This window comes from Pungitius pungitius, chromosome 15 (genome assembly GCF_949316345.1).
Source record: "Pungitius pungitius chromosome 15, fPunPun2.1, whole genome shotgun sequence".
In the NCBI taxonomy this organism is placed as follows: Eukaryota; Metazoa; Chordata; class Actinopteri; order Perciformes; family Gasterosteidae; genus Pungitius; species Pungitius pungitius.
The window spans coordinates 13,863,940-13,881,583 of record NC_084914.1 but is presented as its reverse complement, the minus strand read 5'-3'; the positions used below and the strand labels follow the sequence as shown (position 1 = coordinate 13,881,583).

At 45.0% G+C, this 17,644-nt stretch overlaps 2 protein-coding genes across 2 annotated transcripts; one reads left to right on the top strand and one right to left on the bottom strand.

Moving 5' to 3' along the window:
• Positions 1–1,830: 1,830 nt before the first annotated feature.
• On the bottom strand, positions 1,831–15,914 carry acin1a (apoptotic chromatin condensation inducer 1a). The gene is made up of 18 exons (XM_037458232.2): positions 15,663–15,914; positions 14,398–14,463; positions 14,098–14,209; positions 13,953–14,008; positions 10,957–13,767; positions 10,368–10,523; positions 10,106–10,191; positions 8,184–8,241; positions 6,264–6,303; positions 5,669–5,811; positions 5,406–5,549; positions 4,811–4,997; positions 4,477–4,622; positions 4,033–4,140; positions 3,824–3,931; positions 3,435–3,735; positions 3,221–3,321; positions 1,831–3,133 (listed from the first exon to the last, which is right to left on the bottom strand). Exons 1-18 carry the CDS (start codon positions 15,798–15,800, stop codon positions 2,822–2,824), a joined length of 5,073 nt encoding a protein of 1,690 aa, XP_037314129.2. The 5' UTR covers positions 15,801–15,914; the 3' UTR covers positions 1,831–2,821.
• Positions 15,915–16,061: 147 nt separating this feature from the next.
• On the top strand, positions 16,062–17,272 carry c15h14orf119 (chromosome 15 C14orf119 homolog). Its single transcript, XM_037458336.2, has 2 exons — positions 16,062–16,826; positions 16,933–17,272. The coding sequence occupies exons 1-2, from the start codon at positions 16,386–16,388 to the stop codon at positions 17,104–17,106; spliced, it is 615 nt and encodes a 204-aa protein (XP_037314233.2). The 5' UTR covers positions 16,062–16,385; the 3' UTR covers positions 17,107–17,272.
• Positions 17,273–17,644: the final 372 nt, after the last annotated feature.

Genomic DNA, 17,644 nt, shown 5'->3' with positions numbered 1-17,644 from the left:
GCTTTCAAATAAACAGATAACAAATGGTCAGCAAACAGCTGGTCAAAACGTTTGGAGAGGTCCACTAGCACAACTACAGTCGTTGTCTAGTCCTTCTTGACCGCCAAAGTTAAAAACTAGCTGTGCAAGTTGGAGTAAACAACTTTTGTGCGTGGTTTGTCCACCGTTGCAAAATGCAAATGTTTTTTTGGCAAAAACAAGCTCTGATAAATCAAACGTGCTTTAACTGCACAGCACCAAACAGCAAAAGGACAAAAGAAAGAAAATGTAACATTACACAGCTGAACTGCAATTCATTTGTAGTCATGTTGTTAATCTTGTTAAATGAATGCAGAAAGGCAACGTTTTGCCATAACACCGTTATGTATTTTAATGTTTTTATAATCTTGTTTAACAAACTCAACAGAAGCAACATCTTCAACAAAAATTCACTTTGTCTGACTTCTGTGCGGTTCCAAACCTCAAAAGTCTCTCTCTCTCACACACACACACACACACACACACACGGGATAAACACCATTTTTACAGACCTGATTACAGACTAAATCTTTCTGCAGTGCTCTCATAGCAACAAGATGGAAATGAAGGATTCACTGGTCCTCCCAAGTCCAGACGCAGTCTTGCATCAGAGCAGAAAAATGTTGTGCTCAGCGACCATGGCTGTAATTACATAGGATCACTGCTGAGCTCTGCTCCGCGGGGTGAAACGAGGGAACAGAGGGCAGATGCAGCCTGATGCACACTGTCGGGGAGCTGAGTGGCCATAATAGCGGTGTAGGGTACATCCTCCAATCTGGATGAAACCAGAAGGATGAAAGTAAAATAAATAAAAAGTGGTCGAGCATGGATGAAAAGGACATTTGCCATACAGAGACCAGTGTAACTGTACTAATTCATCCTCCTCCTTCTGCATTAAGTCATTCTCCTTGTGTCAAATGCCTGACCTGGTCCACAATATAGTATGACTGACACCTGGTGGATTCTAAGCGTATAGCACAGTTGAACTACTTTTCTCCATCTGAACTATTCTACAGCAGGGTGGATGCAAAAGGGGACAACAATCGGAACCCCCTCGGGGGGTCCAGGGCATACTCCTTGAGGAATGAATATATATTAGATAGTCTTCAGCTGTTGTCTTGGCTTTCCTTACCTTTTTGCACCTCACTTTGTGTGTTCAATACTTTTTCCTGTGTCATTTCACATTATTACACATAACTTTATTTCTGAACTTCTTTGTTTTGGGTTGTATGTATGTATTACTTGGGTTGTTACCAACATCTGGTGAAAAATTCATGTCAATAGCTCCTTTGGAAAAATATTTACTGAGAAAAATGGTGACGTGTTAAATAGTTGCACCCGCTCTGTGTCTGTGATCACTTTGAACCCAAGACTAATTTCTTAATCCGATAACCAATAAAAAGCAAACTTAAATTGCAGCTAAAGTTGTGTTTTCTGGCTTTTATGTAAAAGGTAAATTTTGTTGTTTTCTGGTTTAGATTTTCCGAACGTTACCGAGAAATGGACACTATCCGATAACACCGTTATTGTACCATCAAAAACGGTTGATGTGATTTGCGGGGAGTCTGTCAGGCAACTGTCTGACATTAGCACATTAGCCTACGTTAGATTGTGTTCTTAAAGCGTACCAACGTCACACCTATTACGGTATCGAGGCAGCTACAGACCCAAAGATGACATGAGTTGGCCAAACAAACAAGCTTGAAAAAAATATTCATGACAGACTATTGTCACATGTTTGCAACCGCAAAACCTATAAAAGAACCTAAAAGACTACATCTGTCAGCAGGGAGAATAGAAAAGAAAACGTCATTTCAAATGTCAATTTTTTATTATTTGTACATTCACCACTGATAGGCGTACTCAAAGAAGAAATTTAAAAAGAAAAACATACCTTTATACTAAGATAAAATTAAAGATTAAAAAACAATATTAAAACCATTGGTAACTCATAATGCAACCCCCCCCTCTTGGACCTGTATTGATACTACAGGGTAAGAGAAGGGGAGGAAGGACAGGAAAGGAGGAAGAAGAGAATCAATGACAAGAACATAACAACTTGTGTCACATGTGACAGGCCTTGACCCCCCCCACCCCACCCCACCGAGAAGAGTCTCATCTCATTACTAAACAGGGGACAGGGGGAGGGGGGAACACTTTGCGTTAGTAGTTATTCCACACCTGTCCAAAATACCCCAGAGCTGCCTCACTTAAAGACATGATTTTGAGTTATGTTATGTCTGTACAAAATGCCAAACACACCTCTTCCAATATTTTCTGATTTATGCAAGCCTCTGCACAGAGGTCAGAGTTTTCTCTTTAGGCAGGACTGGCAAGGAGAGCCTTGGACTACATGCATCAACAGATTCCTGATCTTGATTCCAGAGCTGTTAACACGCCGAGGTGACAACAACGACTGATCATAGCAAATCATAATTGGCACCTACACTTTGGGGTAAAGGGGGAAACATCGGGGGAAATTATAAAAAAAAAAAAAAAAAAGACATCGTGCCACACCGAAGATCGACAAGACAAAAAAAATACAAAAGTATGAAGAAAATAGTTCAAACCTCGACCGACGCGCGTCGTACAGCACTCTGGGAACCAAAGTTGCAAAGGAATCATGGTCCCCTTTAAGCAAGACTGTGTCTAAGTGTAGATGTGCTTAAAAAAGGGGACAATTTGAGAGATGGCGACAACATCAGTTGGTCCTCTGTTGGGTCTTAGTTGTAAGAAAGTACATGTAGTGAAAGGCCAATGGAAGGGGGTGGTCTCTAGGACAGTTCCATCGGGTGGTTGGCCATTAACGTCGCCTTTCTCGCGGGTCGCTGCGGCTGCGAGAGCGTCGCCCCCCGTCTTCCCCGCGGCCCTCTGGTCTACGGTAGCCATCCCTGCGTTTGTCATTCTCCCTGTCCCTCCCTCGGTCTCTGTCCCTCTCTCTGTCCCTGTCCTTCTCCTTCTCCCCCTCACTGCGCTCTCCAGTTGACACACCTCCAGCTTTCATCCTTTCCTTGCGCTCCTCTTCCCTTTTTTTCTCCTTCTCTTCATCTTGCTCCTTCCTCCGTTTCTCACGCTCCTTCATCCGGTCCGCTCGGGCAGCTTCCCGTTGAACAAACTGAAATGAAGAGAACAAGATTTTGGTTATGTACTTGAAAGTGATGCATCAAAAGTAGCCCGCAAAGTGTGGATGGGTCTGTCTCACCTCTTCATCTGTAAGTGGAAGCCAGTATATGCAAGGAGTCGCTTTAGTTTTGCGGAACAAATCATCAAGCAGCTTTGCAGGGGGATCCTCAGCCGGTTTCTCTGCCAATAGCAAAAAACATTAGAGCTCCGACAACTGCTCACAATTTCATTTAATATGGATACTTTTTATTTGAATTGATTTGCTACCATCGTGTGACAGCTGGATCTCTTACCTTTCTTCTCAGTCTTCTTGTCCTTGCTCTTTCCCCTCTCCTTGCGGCGTCTCTCCCTGGAGTGTGACCTGGGAGGACCTCCCTCCTTCTCTTCACCCGGTTTCCCAAATTCTCTGACCTTGTCGCGATCCCACTCCCGCTCTGCTCTCCCCTTCTCCCGCCGCTCCATCTCTCGCTCGCGCTCGGCCCACTGGTCGCGCTCGGGGAAGAGAGAGGGCAGGCCCGGAGGCCGACCGCGGGTGGCTCCGGGACCCTGGTCCTCTGCCGCGGGACGGTCTGCCAAGCCTTTGTGGAAGTCCAGCTACAGAGTAGAGATATGGCTCAGGCAACAAATATCCAAAGAATTGTGGGCGAAAGACAAAAACATAATGATAACAGAAAGGTCTTACCTCATCCTTCTGGCAGAAGTCAACGCGAAGGACTTTTGGGTTGCTCTGAGGCCATTTCACCCCATGAAGAGATGACCGTGTGGCAACGGCCTCCTCTGGGCTACAGTACTAAACACAGAGGGGAGCTCCGTTAGACAGCAAAGAACCTCAAAAGCAGGCCAAAAAATGCCTGGTTCAGGTTGAGATAAGACATGCATTAAGGAACTTACGGTGACAAAGCAGTGAGACTTGATTTTGTCTATCCAGAAGCCCTCCTCAACCAGGGTGCCGGTTCTGCTGAGCAGCTCCTTAAGCTGCCCCAGGGTGAACGGTCTCACCTAAACAACACATCATACAGTACGTATTGTCACTGCATCAAACTATTTATGATGGTGTGTGCAAAATACCTACACACAAAACATAACTCAAAAATATACTGCATACATGAAACATACCAGCAAACAACACATTTTTATAATAAGCAACAACAGTGGTTAAGCCCATTAAAGATATACACACAGGTTTTATAGGAGCGCTATGTTGCTCCAATCACAGGCTGCAGCTCCGTTACCACCAGTAAACCACCTTGTTTCACCTCCATTCCAACGGTCAACTCCATTATCAAGTGTTCATACTTAAAAGTACAACTTGAATTAAGGAAAACGTGTTCTCACCAGGTTGCTGATGTGAACAATGTTGGAGACTTTGCCTCGAGGTGGCGAGGGCTTCCGGGCCGAGCGAACAGGGTCATCGATTGTGATGGAGACACCAGTTTTCTGCTGGCTGATGGAGCGACGGATGAGAGTGTCGCTGGGGGTCACTAGGATGAAGAAGGAAGCGCAGTCAACATCACGCCTGTTCATCTAGTTTGTGCACTTCGAAAGAAATTCCAATTGTTAAATTTAGAAATTGATTAAACTTGAAGCTCAAATCAATTTCTAAATCAAATATTGTGAATTGTTGGTGATGAATGTAAAGATGAAGACCATGCTGTGATGGATCCATTACCAGTGTTACTTTCTACATCATGGCTGGTGTGTGACGGAGACTGGGTTTCCATGGCTCCAGGGAACGAGGCATCCATCTTGTCGCTGTGCACCCTGGTCCTTTCCCCATCTCCCTGCGGGTCCTCTTCCTCCGAATCTTCATTCTTCTTTGTCTCCTGTCCATTCTCCTGACTCTCCAAGTGCACCACCTGCAATATAGGGACAGTGTTAACACCAGACAATGTAAATGGAGCGTGAGCTAGTGGAAGGATTTTGGATGTCCTTTTAATAAGGTTGAAGCGGTGAGAACCTTCCCTGTGCTCTCATGTTGCTATGGTACCACTGGCAGCTTGTTTGGGCCTTAAATGCATCTGTGGTGTAACCGAGTGACACCATGGTAACTTACCAGTGAGTGGTAAGAGATTTGTGTACAGTTGATCATCCCTGCACCCAATTTACAAGCCACGATCGACAAGCAATTCTTGAGTGAGATTTTAATGAGAAGCACCGTATATATGACAATTAAGACAGTTCCCCAATAGTCAATCACCATGACTTGGTCGATTGTAAAGTAGCTTGCGAGACGGAAAAGCATGGGCACGCAGCTGTAGACAAACCTGTGTGACAGTACGTCGAATCTGAAGGTCTTGGTCAGACTGCTCCCTCTCTTCATCCTCTGGCCCGGAGAGGACTGCTTGCTCTGGGTGCAGGTCCACGACTGCTTCCTGCCCGAGACTCGGGCGAATGTCTGGGATCAGGGACTGAGGGTAATAAGGGCAGACCGTGCATTAGATGATGGGACCTGCAAGTGCCTCACAGAGCCTCTGTACGTCCACGAAAGCATTACTAACTACCATCAGTCTCACTATGCTGGAAATACCTTGAGTGAATCGGTGGTGATACTGATGGAAGGTTTCTTGGCAGTGACGGCTGTGCTGGAGCCCCACCTCCTCTTGCGACCGGCTGCAGCCCCTGGGTCCTGCTCGCCCTCTGCACTGCCAGTGCCTGGGGACATTTTACTGCCTAAGAATGGGGAAGAAATTGTTTACCCTCAGGTACGTATCATAAAAGGGTACATGACATCACAAAACTGCACTGGCAACTTTTATTTTTGGGGAACAGCACATTAATAAATCAGATCATATGGATTGCGTGATTGTCTCGCTCATATATATATATATATATATATATATATATATATTCATATTTATGAATATATATGTTATATGTTATATGTTATATATGTAATATTATATATTCAATCACGCAATCCATATAATCCACAATCACGCAATCCATATTACATTACATTACATGTCATTTAGCTGACGCTTTTATCCAAAGCGACTTACAATAAGTATATGATCTCAGATTTATTAATATGCTGTTCCCCAGCATTTATCTAATGAATGAAGCCATTCATGCATACATTATAGTGGAAGTGCTGGTAAAGAGCATGTTGAAAGGCGACTTACTGTTGATAGAGATCTTACGAGCTGAAAAGGCCTTTGGCGTCTGAAACACAAAAAGATAAACAACCCGATACAAGGGAGAGGTGAGAGGCAGACAACAAGTGGTCAAGGATAGGTTGGAGGGAAGGTGGAGCAATAACAGGAAGGGGTCAAACAGGGGCTGAGAGTTACTGATAGAAAGTCTTTTTGAAATTAAGGTCTACTAAATGGCAGCGGGCTACGTCTTACTGTACTGGTAACTACGGGCGTGCCATTCATAATCACTCAATAGTAGACTGTAGTTGCAGTCGCTATCATACAACAAGTATGTTTGAATTCTTGCTTTAAAAACTTTAACATTATTTCCCAACAGGCACAATATCTAATTAGTTTCACAAAAGTGAAAATCCACTAAGTTTATAAGAAAGATTTATAGTGTTTAAATTGAACTGCTGTGGTCTAAAATAAGAAAAATATAATTTTCTTAAAAGAGCTGCTTCTCCCAGCAAAGACTACACAGGGTATGATGATAAAATAAGCATTTTCAGAACAGCTAGCTAATATGACATTGAGTAAACGTCTACTTATTCCCTGGTACCACTGACACCTGATCCTTACTGGTTTGGATATGGCCCAATCACGACTGCATGTACTGTATCTAGGCAACAAGGGTCCAATCAAAGGTGGCTCAGATGTTTGGATGGAAATCTGAAAGCCTGTTGGCTGGCACGATGGTATCAATAGTTCATTTGGGTGGGCCTTTGAAATGCTTTGGGCCAAAGCAGTCATCCTCAGGTGTTCTGGCATTAGTCCTTTAAAAAAATTTGGCAGGCTCTTACGACATTTGAGTCCATTTAGTTGAGAGATCAAATGTTGAATGCTGTCAACAGTTACTGAGCAAAAAAAAGCCAAATACTGATGTTCAGGTTCATTTGAGGCGCAGCAAGTTCACACTGAGAGTCACAAAAGCAAAAATCCAGAGATGGAACCGGACGTCCTTCTTCGGTTCAAATACAGTCAAGCCCATTTAGTCCAGGAAAAACCTTTGCCTCTTTGAAAACGTGTGTCTTATCCAAGAAGGGCACTTGCTGAAGAATTCAGAATCCCATTCCAAAAGTCCTTTGTGCGGCATGTAAAAGCTCACCAAGCATATCAGATGGCATGTTAATAACTCCCCACATTTCTCTGCAAGTGGGTTAAAAAAATGTCAAATCATATGGAAACCGCAGCCTTGACTTGACGCGAGCACACATCCTGGCTTGTCTCCATTCGCCTGATTAGTGAATAAAAGGTTAAGAGGGGTGGCCCACGTTGACTAGCCAACCCCTTCTTTGAATCTCCTGGTCCAATCAATAGCTCTTGCCAGCCATATCCATGACAATGGGGCAGCCTTAGTTGCCAGGGGTGTCCCTCTGCAGTGCAGCTTTGGGGGCTTATCTGTGGCCAACTCTGGATTCTTGGGGACAGTGGAACAGGTGCAGCAGTAGCAGTAGTAGTAGTAGTAGTAGTAGTATGCAGGTACCAATAGGGGCAATGGAAGAGGCATGAGCACCTTTATAACAAAGCAATCATTTGGGGTTTAAACATCAGCCACAGTGAGAAAACGACCTTGTTTTTCTTTCCTATGACAGTGCCAACAAAGGATTTTACTAAACAACCATCATTCAAAAAATGTAATTTCCTATACACATTATACCACTTGTAAAAAGGGGTTCTTAATTCAAAGAAATATATTTTAAATTAAAGAAAATATTTCCAACAAAAATATATAAAATGTAATTTATAGACCTATATGTACTGTGATTTATCCAGGTAAATAAAACTAGACTACATAGATTCAACTAAAAACTAAAAAGATCACATAGGTCTGTCCATCTAAAGTCCTTGAGAGCTTTTCAACAGCTTTGAGGACCAAGATGATTGGTGGTCCTTCGGGGGCCTTACCTCCTCGTTGGTCTCTGGAAGCTTCTCCGGCTGTGCCATAGCAGTCTCTTTCACCTGCCTGCATAGTGTGAAAAATATATATGAGCAGGAAAGGAGGGATATGGAGAGCAGTCCAATAGAATGGAGATAACAATTCTCATCACATTTATTTTCAAAATGGTGGGGGGGGGGGGGGGGGGAGTGGTATTTAAAGACTAAACCGATAAAATCACAGTCTTACTTACTAAATAGGAGTGATTAAAACTATTTTAAAATGCTAATACCAAATACAATAAAAAAGGTGATGCAAGATTTATAAATACAAGAAACTGACTTGATACTGGTACATGAAGTACACCATCTGTAAACATTAAAAAGCCCTACTATGTTCCTCATTAAATGACATTTTGCATTTATATCAGGGAGCCTTTGAGTAGAATTAATGAAAGGTAATACTAAAGATAACTGATCCCCTGGAAACTTAGCGGAGATACCTCAAAGATGCTAAAATAATGGCGCCTTAAGCGCATCTCACACTGTCGACCAGAGTCTGGCTGCTAATTCTTCTGTGCGGCTCAAAGAACTGAGCTGAGGAGAGGAGTCAAAACGGACGCACAGCCTCCGCAGTCCTCTTTCAGACCCGCGCAGAACGACCAGTCCCTACCGACAGTCAACGAAGGCGACTCGGCAACTGAATAATGAATACTGATCGCCCGCTTTGTGCTCCCACGGCTCCCTCGTGCAGACTCATTACTACATACAGAGCCCTCTTATCATGCTAAAGCAGCTGGGTCGCAACTAGCATCTCCTGCCTCCATCGTTATCTCCACCCCCTCCCTCCTTGTCCAGACCACTCTCCTCTGAACGCGGCCATTATTTCCGCCTGGCTACCACAAACTGCGACTGACAGACCCTCGGCCGCTGCCTGGCTGACTGACGCACGGAAAACAGGCCGCTCCAACCACCGTCTGAGAACCGCCCCGTCGCAAGGAATGAGGAAATTAGGGCCGCGTCCAAAACAGGACCCGCACCGGTGCACAAGCGGTCTCATCAATCGCCTGATGGGAAAGTTAGTCCCCGGCATCTCTCATGATACCTTTTTACCTTTGCCGTAATGTATTTCAAAAGACAGTGTCTCTGATGCATTAAATATTATCCAATGACTAAGTGAGTTCGTCAACATGCAAACATTGACAGCATAGGAGGAGAGAGCATAATAAGCATGTCAATCAGTCAGAGGGTTTTTCAAACCAAACTGAGTAATAGACTTGCTCAGAGTCAGGCACTGATTCCAATGTTCACCCTACTCAATGAAGCTGCGTTCTGGTGACTATTAAAATGAGTGACATCTACCTAGCCCATAATAGCTTTCACATATCACTTCACATATTTTCACTTGCCTGATGTTAAATTAATCTTTACCAATAAAATAAAAAATGGGCAGCAAAGAGTAATACTACAACATGCAATTTATCACTACATCAATATTCTTTACACATTTGAACCTGTGATGTACCATTCACATACATGTGCTTATGTTTCCATCATCTAGTGTTATAAGAACTTGTCCAGACAGTGCAACACAATCACATGTTTGGTCGCACAGGCATTAGGTTATTCTCATTTATGAATTTTAATTCATTTAATACCTAATTCTATGCTCTTTCTGGTGGAGTGGAAGAGCGAAACAGGCAGTGGCAGAGTGCACTTTACGGCATCATCAAAAGCAGAGAAAATCATTAACATTTTTTATCAGTAGTCTTTTTCAAACCCGTTAAATGTTGATATTTCCACTGCCATGTTGGAGATTTCCCCTTGGGTTCAAGGTATAAAAATGAATTCATTATAAAGAGGATTGTACCGATACGTATTTTCTTGAGCTGTACTAATAATCACTTTAAAACAATGGATCCCTCAACTAAAAAAAGAAATTAAAGGCAGACCTTTTTTTGTCAGTTTCCTCTTCTTCCTCCTTGTTCATCCTCTTTTTTTGTGACTCTTCTCTTGTTGGTGCTCCCATGATTGTTTTCTGAGGATTCAAAAAGGGCAAAGAATGTGAAATAATATAATGTATGTGGAAGTCACTGCATAGTCCTGGTTTTTTTAATAAAGCAATGACTATCTGTAGAACCAATTTTTGATCAATTTTAGTGGCAGCTATTTAAAAATGAAGCCTGGTGGTACATTAACTTATGAGAAACTGACCTTGGTGGGAGTCTCTCCATCAGCAGCTGGTTTACTCTTCTCTACAGACGTGTCTCTTTTACAAGGGGAGGCTTTCGGACTTTCCTTTAAACCCTTGGCCTTTGCATGTCGTGTCATCCTGTGCTGTGGTGAGGTATCTCTGTCAGGTTTCCCTTCCTAAAAAACAAAACAAAAAGCGTGACATTGAAAGCACCAACAGCATAGAAAACGGCAGAGCGAGAGTGTAATCGGAGTTACAGTAAACACCTATTGATAAATATATTGCATATGGCTCAGTGCCCGTTAATATTCTAGGATGGGGAATTTTCCTTTTGTTTAGAAAAACACTTGCTAATGGATGATGTCACCTTTATAACATACCGCTAATCAATTTATGGTGGAGTTTTCAATTAATGAAGCCTCACACCAGAGTTGAATTCTCTATTTTAGTGTAGATCAGGTTAATTTGTATCGAGTTCTTTTTTATCACTCACGCATGAATGTTTATTTTCTGTGAAATGTGAACTGTGTTCTTTCTGTGAAAGAACTTCCAAGATGATGATGAAGCATTCATTGTCAGTGAGAGAGATGTTCCTTTCAGACCACTTACCAGTCTGCCTCTTGTAGTGGAGATAGTTTTCTCTTGAGAGGATGAGGATGAGCCAGACGACCCAGAAGATGAGGACCCAGAGTCTGATTCTGAGGAAGAGGAATCATTAGACGTTGATCTTTGTCTTGTTTGCTTCTGCTCCTCCTCCTTCTTCTTCTTCGCGTCTCTTCCTCTACGCTGTGCGCTGTCCAGTGGGTTTGTAGGATGGCTTTCATCCACTTTACTGGTGTATTCCTTTTCTTTGTCCTCGGACACAGAGGATTTTGCCCCATCTTTTTCGGGAACCGGGACAAGTGTGGTTACCTTCTCCAGAACGCCACCCACATGTCCTGTGACAACGACCTCCTGTTTTGTCACCTTCTGTGGGCCTTCCTGTTCAGTGGAGGACAGGAGTCCTTCCTCGTGGCGTTTCCCACCGTCGATGTGGGAAGAGCCAGGTGAAGCCTGGGGCTGGGGAGTATCAGAGAAGTTACGAGGGCGCTTAATGACCATGGAAGGGGAGGAAGATTGGAGCTGAATTGGGCTGTCCCTTAGGAACCGGAACTTCTTAAAGGAGGATTGAGGCACTGGAGGCGTTGGAGACATGGTGGCGCTCTGTTCGTCTGCTTCAACTTGGGACTTTGAAGCATGGTCATCTTCCTGCTCTCCCAATTTTGTTGAGGACTTTCTACCTGGTCCGACAGAAAGGGGGAGAGGTGTGGACATGGGGGTGAGAGCGATGTCACGGCCGCGCTTGGACGGAGGGAGGTGACTTTCCCTCTCCCTTTCAGCCATCCGTGCTCTCTCTGTCTCCATGTCCTCCTTTTCTTTCTGCATGGCCTTCTCCTTTTCTAGCTTCTCATGTTCCAGAGCCCTCTCTTTCTCCTTCCTCTCCCTTTCAAGCTTCTCCTGCTGCAGAGCTCTCTCCCTCTCCTCTTCCTGTGCTGCCTCTCTTGCCAATCTTTCTTTCTCCTCCCTTTCTCGTTCCAAGGCCTTTTCCTTCTCTATCCTTTCTCGCTCCAATGCTTTCTCCCTCTCAATTCTTTCATTTTCCTTCCTCTCAAGCTCTAACCTCTGCTGCTTCAATTTTTCTTGCTCTAGAGCTCTTTCTCTTTCTAGTCGCTCTTGCTCCAAAGCGTTCTCTCTCTCTAGTCGCTCTTTTTCCAAGGCTTTCTCAATCTCTAAACGCTCTCTCTCTAGGGCTCTCGCTCTCTCTAGTTGCTCTATTTCCAAGGCTTTGTCTCTCTCTAAACGCTCTCTCTCTAGGGCTTTCTCTCTCTCTAGTCGCTCCTTCTCCAGGGCTCTCTCCATTTCTACTCTCTGTTGCTCAAAGGCTTTCTCTCTCTCTAGTCTCTCTTGCTCCAAGGCTCTCTGTCTCTCCAACCTTTCCCTTTCCAACCTCTCCTGCTCCAGAGCCTTTTCCCTCTCAATCCTCTCCTTCTCCTTTCTCTCAGCCTCCAGAGCTCTCTCCCTCTGAAGCCTTTCCTGCTCAAGCGCCCTTTCTCTCTCCTTCTCCTGATCCAAGGCCTTAGCTCTCTCTAGCTCCCTTGCTCTCTCCATTTCTTCTCTTTCTCGCCTCTCTCTCTCCTGACGCTCCTGCTCCAGGGCCCTCTGTCTCTCGAGCTCCTTCTGCCTTGCTATCTCCATCTCCCGGGCCCTTTCTTGAGCCAAGGCTCGCTCACGCTCTTCCCTCTCCCTGGCCAAAGCTAGCTCTCTCTCCTGTCTCTCTCGTTCAAGGGCGAGTTCTCTCTCCCGCTGCAAAGCCTTCTCGCGTTCTTCCCTTTCCAAGGCCTGCTGTCGTTCCATTCTCTCTTTCTCAAGAGCCCTCTGTCTTTCCTCTCTCTCCAGCGCAAAAGCTCTTTCCCGTTCTTCTTCCATTGCTTGTTCCTCCTCAAGTTTCCTCTGCCTCTCCAGCTCTAGGGCCCGTTCTCTATCTATTTCAGAGTCCCTCTCTTCTGTTGCAGTGGCTTTGCACACACCAACAGGTAGTTGAATATGAGCCGAATGTGCACCTGGGATACCCTGGTTAATGCCTGGAATTGTGGGAAACGATACGTGGCCGGCAGTATTGGCTGTGTGAGTGATGGCAGATACCAGACCCTCCAAAGGCCCTCTACCAGGAAAAGATGCGGCAAGAGAACTTCCGTCTTGCCTTTCACCTTCCCCACCGGCGTGGTGCCAACCTGCTCCGGAGAAAGCCCCTTCTGACTCCATTTTACGTGCCAGAAGGGTCAGCGGGCCCGGCTTGCGCTCGGCGTGCCCACTTCTCTGGGGCTCTGGGCTGCTACTGCGGCTGCCGCTGCTGGAGGACCCAGAGCTGGAGGTGCTCGATGAGCGTCTAGGCTGGGCTACATCTGGACTCGGGGGGCTCTGTTTCGGGGTGTCAGGCAGGGGGAAAGACAGCTCTGGAGGTGGGGATGGAGGAGGAGTTGGCTGGCGGAGTTGAGGGGACAAAAGGGAGGGCATGTGTTGCTGCGGGGGTTGACAGGATGCTCCAGACCTCTCTCTCGTTGTGGGCGCTCTGGCCGGCTCTCTGTGGCTTCTCCTCCGAGCACCGCTTTCCCAATCATCATCGTCGTCGCCCCCATCCTCCTCGCCATCCTCACTATCGTCGTCGTCACTGTCGGCAGGGGCTGCTTTGTAGGCAGACACCTTCTCCGGCCGGGGCTCGCTGTCAGAGACGCCTACGGCCATAGAGCCAGAAGCGGGAGGACCGGACATGTCAGCCTCCTGGTTCCTGTTGCCCTCTTCCTTGTTCACTGCAGCAAACAAATTGTCAACACCAGACGGGCCGGGCGGCTTGTGCTGCTCAGCCAATGCTGGCGTGGCATCCTAATGGAGACAGAAAGGGAGGATTATTTTGCGTTGTAATATATCACGTGTCTTAGTAAAGGATCCGGAACCATTCTTACCAGCTCCCTTTAAATGCGGAAATGAAATAATCATTAGGGAGCAGAGAGAATCTCAAGAGCAAAAGATGCGAATGTAATAAGAAAAGAAAAAAATATGTGTCTGACCTGGGCTTGAGGAGGGCATGATGTACTGTTATTAACTTCTATGTGGTCCTCCGGCTCTGTATGAAAAAGAAAAATATAAGTCACCAAAATGTTTACATCTATATATAATGGGCTTGTGGCAGTGAAGGATTCTTTCAAAGCTTACCATTTGTGTCGTATGCTTCGCGGGCCTCTCTTTCCAGCCGCTGCCTCAGGAGCTCCTGTTGTTTAGCCAGATACTGCTTGATAAAGCTGTTTTGGCTCATTTCCTCACCAATCTAGACAGAGACCATTAAAATGAGGTTGAATGGGTTCATTAAGGCCAATTGCACATAGTTTTTAGCAGATATTCAAAAATATTGTGCAAATGCAAAAATGTTCTCTTAAATTAGATTTTCTCAAACTTTTTGTAGGCAAAGAGGCTTTGTGGTTTTTGCAAAAATGTAAGCTCCTTTGAGACACTAACCTGTGAGTTTGGCTGCAGTCCAATGTTAGCGGTGGAGGTCCTCTGAAGATTCTCAAGCATGAGTGCCTGTTATTTGGACAAGAAACATTACAACCAATGTTAATAACATATGATATGTCTTACGTTCTTAAAGGTTGGAATTGAATTCCTGACATTACTGTGTACTGAATTTAGTAAACCTTTTCATCATGACCATCCTTTTGAATCCTTGTCCATCAGTAGAGTTAGCAAAAACATCTTAATAATTTCTGTTTGGGAGAATTGCCTTTGATTAACTATCGATAATCAGGAAAGTCTCCTGGTCAAATTAACACCATGAGAATGATAAGGATCATCCAGACCTGGCATGACTGTGTTCAGCAGACCAGATTGAGAATGATTTTGGCCAGGCAGAGGTGCAAGCCAAATGCAGCTAGACCTAACTTGGTTTAAACCCGAACTCCGATAAAACACTTTTCTTTCTTTTTTAGCCATCAACTAGCCACGCAGCATCCCTCCCGCTATGCTCCCACTCCCGGTGCACACTATGGAAAGGACTATGTAAACACCACTTGCGGTTACCATGGCACTATTCGGTGGACAAATGGTAATAAACCAGGTTGCCCGCCTAATAACAAGAAGAATGTCCCAATGGCAGATATGGCTGAACAACTGTCACAATGTAAACAGACTGGACCGTGCGGCACAAGTGCAGATAAGATGCCTATGATGCATTGTCGGTCAAACCCATAGCTAAATTGGACGGAAAACGGTAACATCGGCCTATTTGATTACATTTACATTAAATAGAGACTCGGAGTTATCGGATAATAGTTGTGCGGCTGAAAAAACGTGCGTCATGTAAACCTGCCGACTAAAGTCACGTAACCTTAATTAGAACAGCACGCTCGGGACCGACATCATTAACGGTTTCATAGCTAGCAGCAAACCAGGCCACAGCTCACAGCACAGTGTTAGCCGCAGAGCTAACGAGCTAACAGGACAACACATCCCCGACACACTTTGAAATTACACACCAAGTTGATTGAACTACCCGTAGTGTTCCGGTTGATATAAATGCGCACGGCAAAAACACAATTCGACGTCAGCGTAGTGGTAAAAGATGCAATTACTCATTCGGCTAATGGTCGTTAACCTCGATAACTCTACTACGCTGCTCGGCAGTAGCGATACTCGGTCGTCGGCCCTCGAGAGAACGTCAGCCCGTCTCATCCTTAGCGTTAGCTCGAGGCACCCATGGCCGCGAATTGTACAGCAGAACTCACCCCTTTGAGTCTTTTAACGAGAGCATTCTTCTGCCCACTTTTCGACAGTCCCCTCTCTTCAAGAGCAGCTTTTAAATCCGCTACTCGAAGGGACTGGAGCGGTCTCCCGTCCAGCGTAACGTCTTCGAGGTCCGCCATTTTCCGTTCCTCTAGTCAGTTCCCAGCGAGAGCGACGAGCAACGCCTTCCTCCACTTAGCGTCATCGACGACGACTTCCCCCTCATCATATATTATCGAAATGTAACGTTTATCAAAACATGATGCACACAACAAACCGCATTGGTTGTCAGTACTATTGAATGAAATGTATATAGTAAAGCAAATTACCATTTTCATTTATTTATTTTTTACCGACAGTAAACTGCGCAAACTGTGCGCAGGCTTGATATCCTGCACAACGAGGCTAATTAACGTTTGTTAAACTAGACAGTCTTCCTGTATGTATTTGTCGCCGAGATTTAAGCTCCGCTGTTTCAAATTCACTACGTCTAGCATTTATGAGGCGATTCACGTTTGAAAAAGGTTCGACACTCGCAATCATTAATATTAAGAGCAGTTCATTGCGACGCTGAGTTCAAGCTCCGTATTGCTAAGATTTAAGCTAAGCTACATGTTAACACTAACTAGACCTAAAGGGGTCTCTCTCTGTGCAGCTGACACGGCAGATTAACATAACGGAATAGTTGACTTTTGTCAGGCTGAAACAATCCTGTCTTTGCAAAGATGTCGTGGTTCAATCACGTCAGTCAGGGCTTAAATCATCAGCAGCAGCAGCAGCAGCAACCGCATCCCATTGACGGTGGAAGACTCGCAGGCACAGACATGCTCAACTCCAGGCTCAGGGGTCCAGCAGAGGGATTCCCGACCATGGCAACACATCACTGGACCGGGAGCACAACAGCAAGCCCGGATGACTTTCCATCGGCTCCGCGGGGTGTATACAGCCCCCCCAGCCTTGGGAACCTGTCCTGCGCCCCTCCGAGTGCGGGTCGGCTTAGAGAGCCGGAGCCCATATCCTATGTGAGCCTCCAGGAGCAGCGGTGCGTCCTGAGCTGGTTCCAGGGCTGGAACGCCGCTCAGAGGGAGCGCTTCCTGCAGGACCTTCTGGGGAAAGCTGTACCTGGGAAAGTGTGCACCCTCCTGGATTCCCTCAGCACTCTCGAGGTACCCTCTGCAATGTCACTTCTAAACTCATGGCCCAGAAGGGGATGTTAGGTCATTTTCAAACATTTAACCGCTGCTTTTCTCCTTTTTTTTGTACATCTGCAAGGTAAAAGACAGACTACCAAACATCTATGAATGCCAGCTGCGCCTGTGGAGTCAGTGGTTTGAGTCTTGGGGAGAGGAGGAAAGGAATCATTTCCTGCATATACTGGAAGAGCAGGACCCTGTTTTTGTTGGACACTTTTACAGGAGCGTAGCCGGTACATCAGGACGAGACTGATGAATGCTTGTATTGTAATGGAAAAGGAAGTGATTATAATAAATTGTTAAAAGTGTGGACATTTGTTTGTAAATGTGTACTGAAACAGAAGTGGGTCTCATAAGAGAAATGTCTGTAATTATGATTGGATGTATTATTGCAGATAAACATTTCCTTAAAGAAACCATTCAGTAGAAGTTTTTATTCAGTGTCATACAGTTTCTGCAGGGTTGCATTACTCTCTCTCTCTCTCTCTCGATTTCTCTCAAACAAAAACAAACACACAAACATTTCAGTTTAGTTCAGACTTTTTTGGTGCTTCTGTCATGGTTTAAAAATCAAATCCATGCATCTCAAAATTTTGAGATGCATGGATTTGACAGATAACAAAGCATAACTAGGTTTCTTCTTTATTTTATCCAGCCAACCGACCCAGAAGAAAAGGATATTATAGATGTCTTACTTTCAAGATCCCCAATGAACAAATCGAACAAACGGATAATAAAATCCCCTTTTGAGAATATAGAAATATTTGAATCATCAACTGAAGAAAAAATCC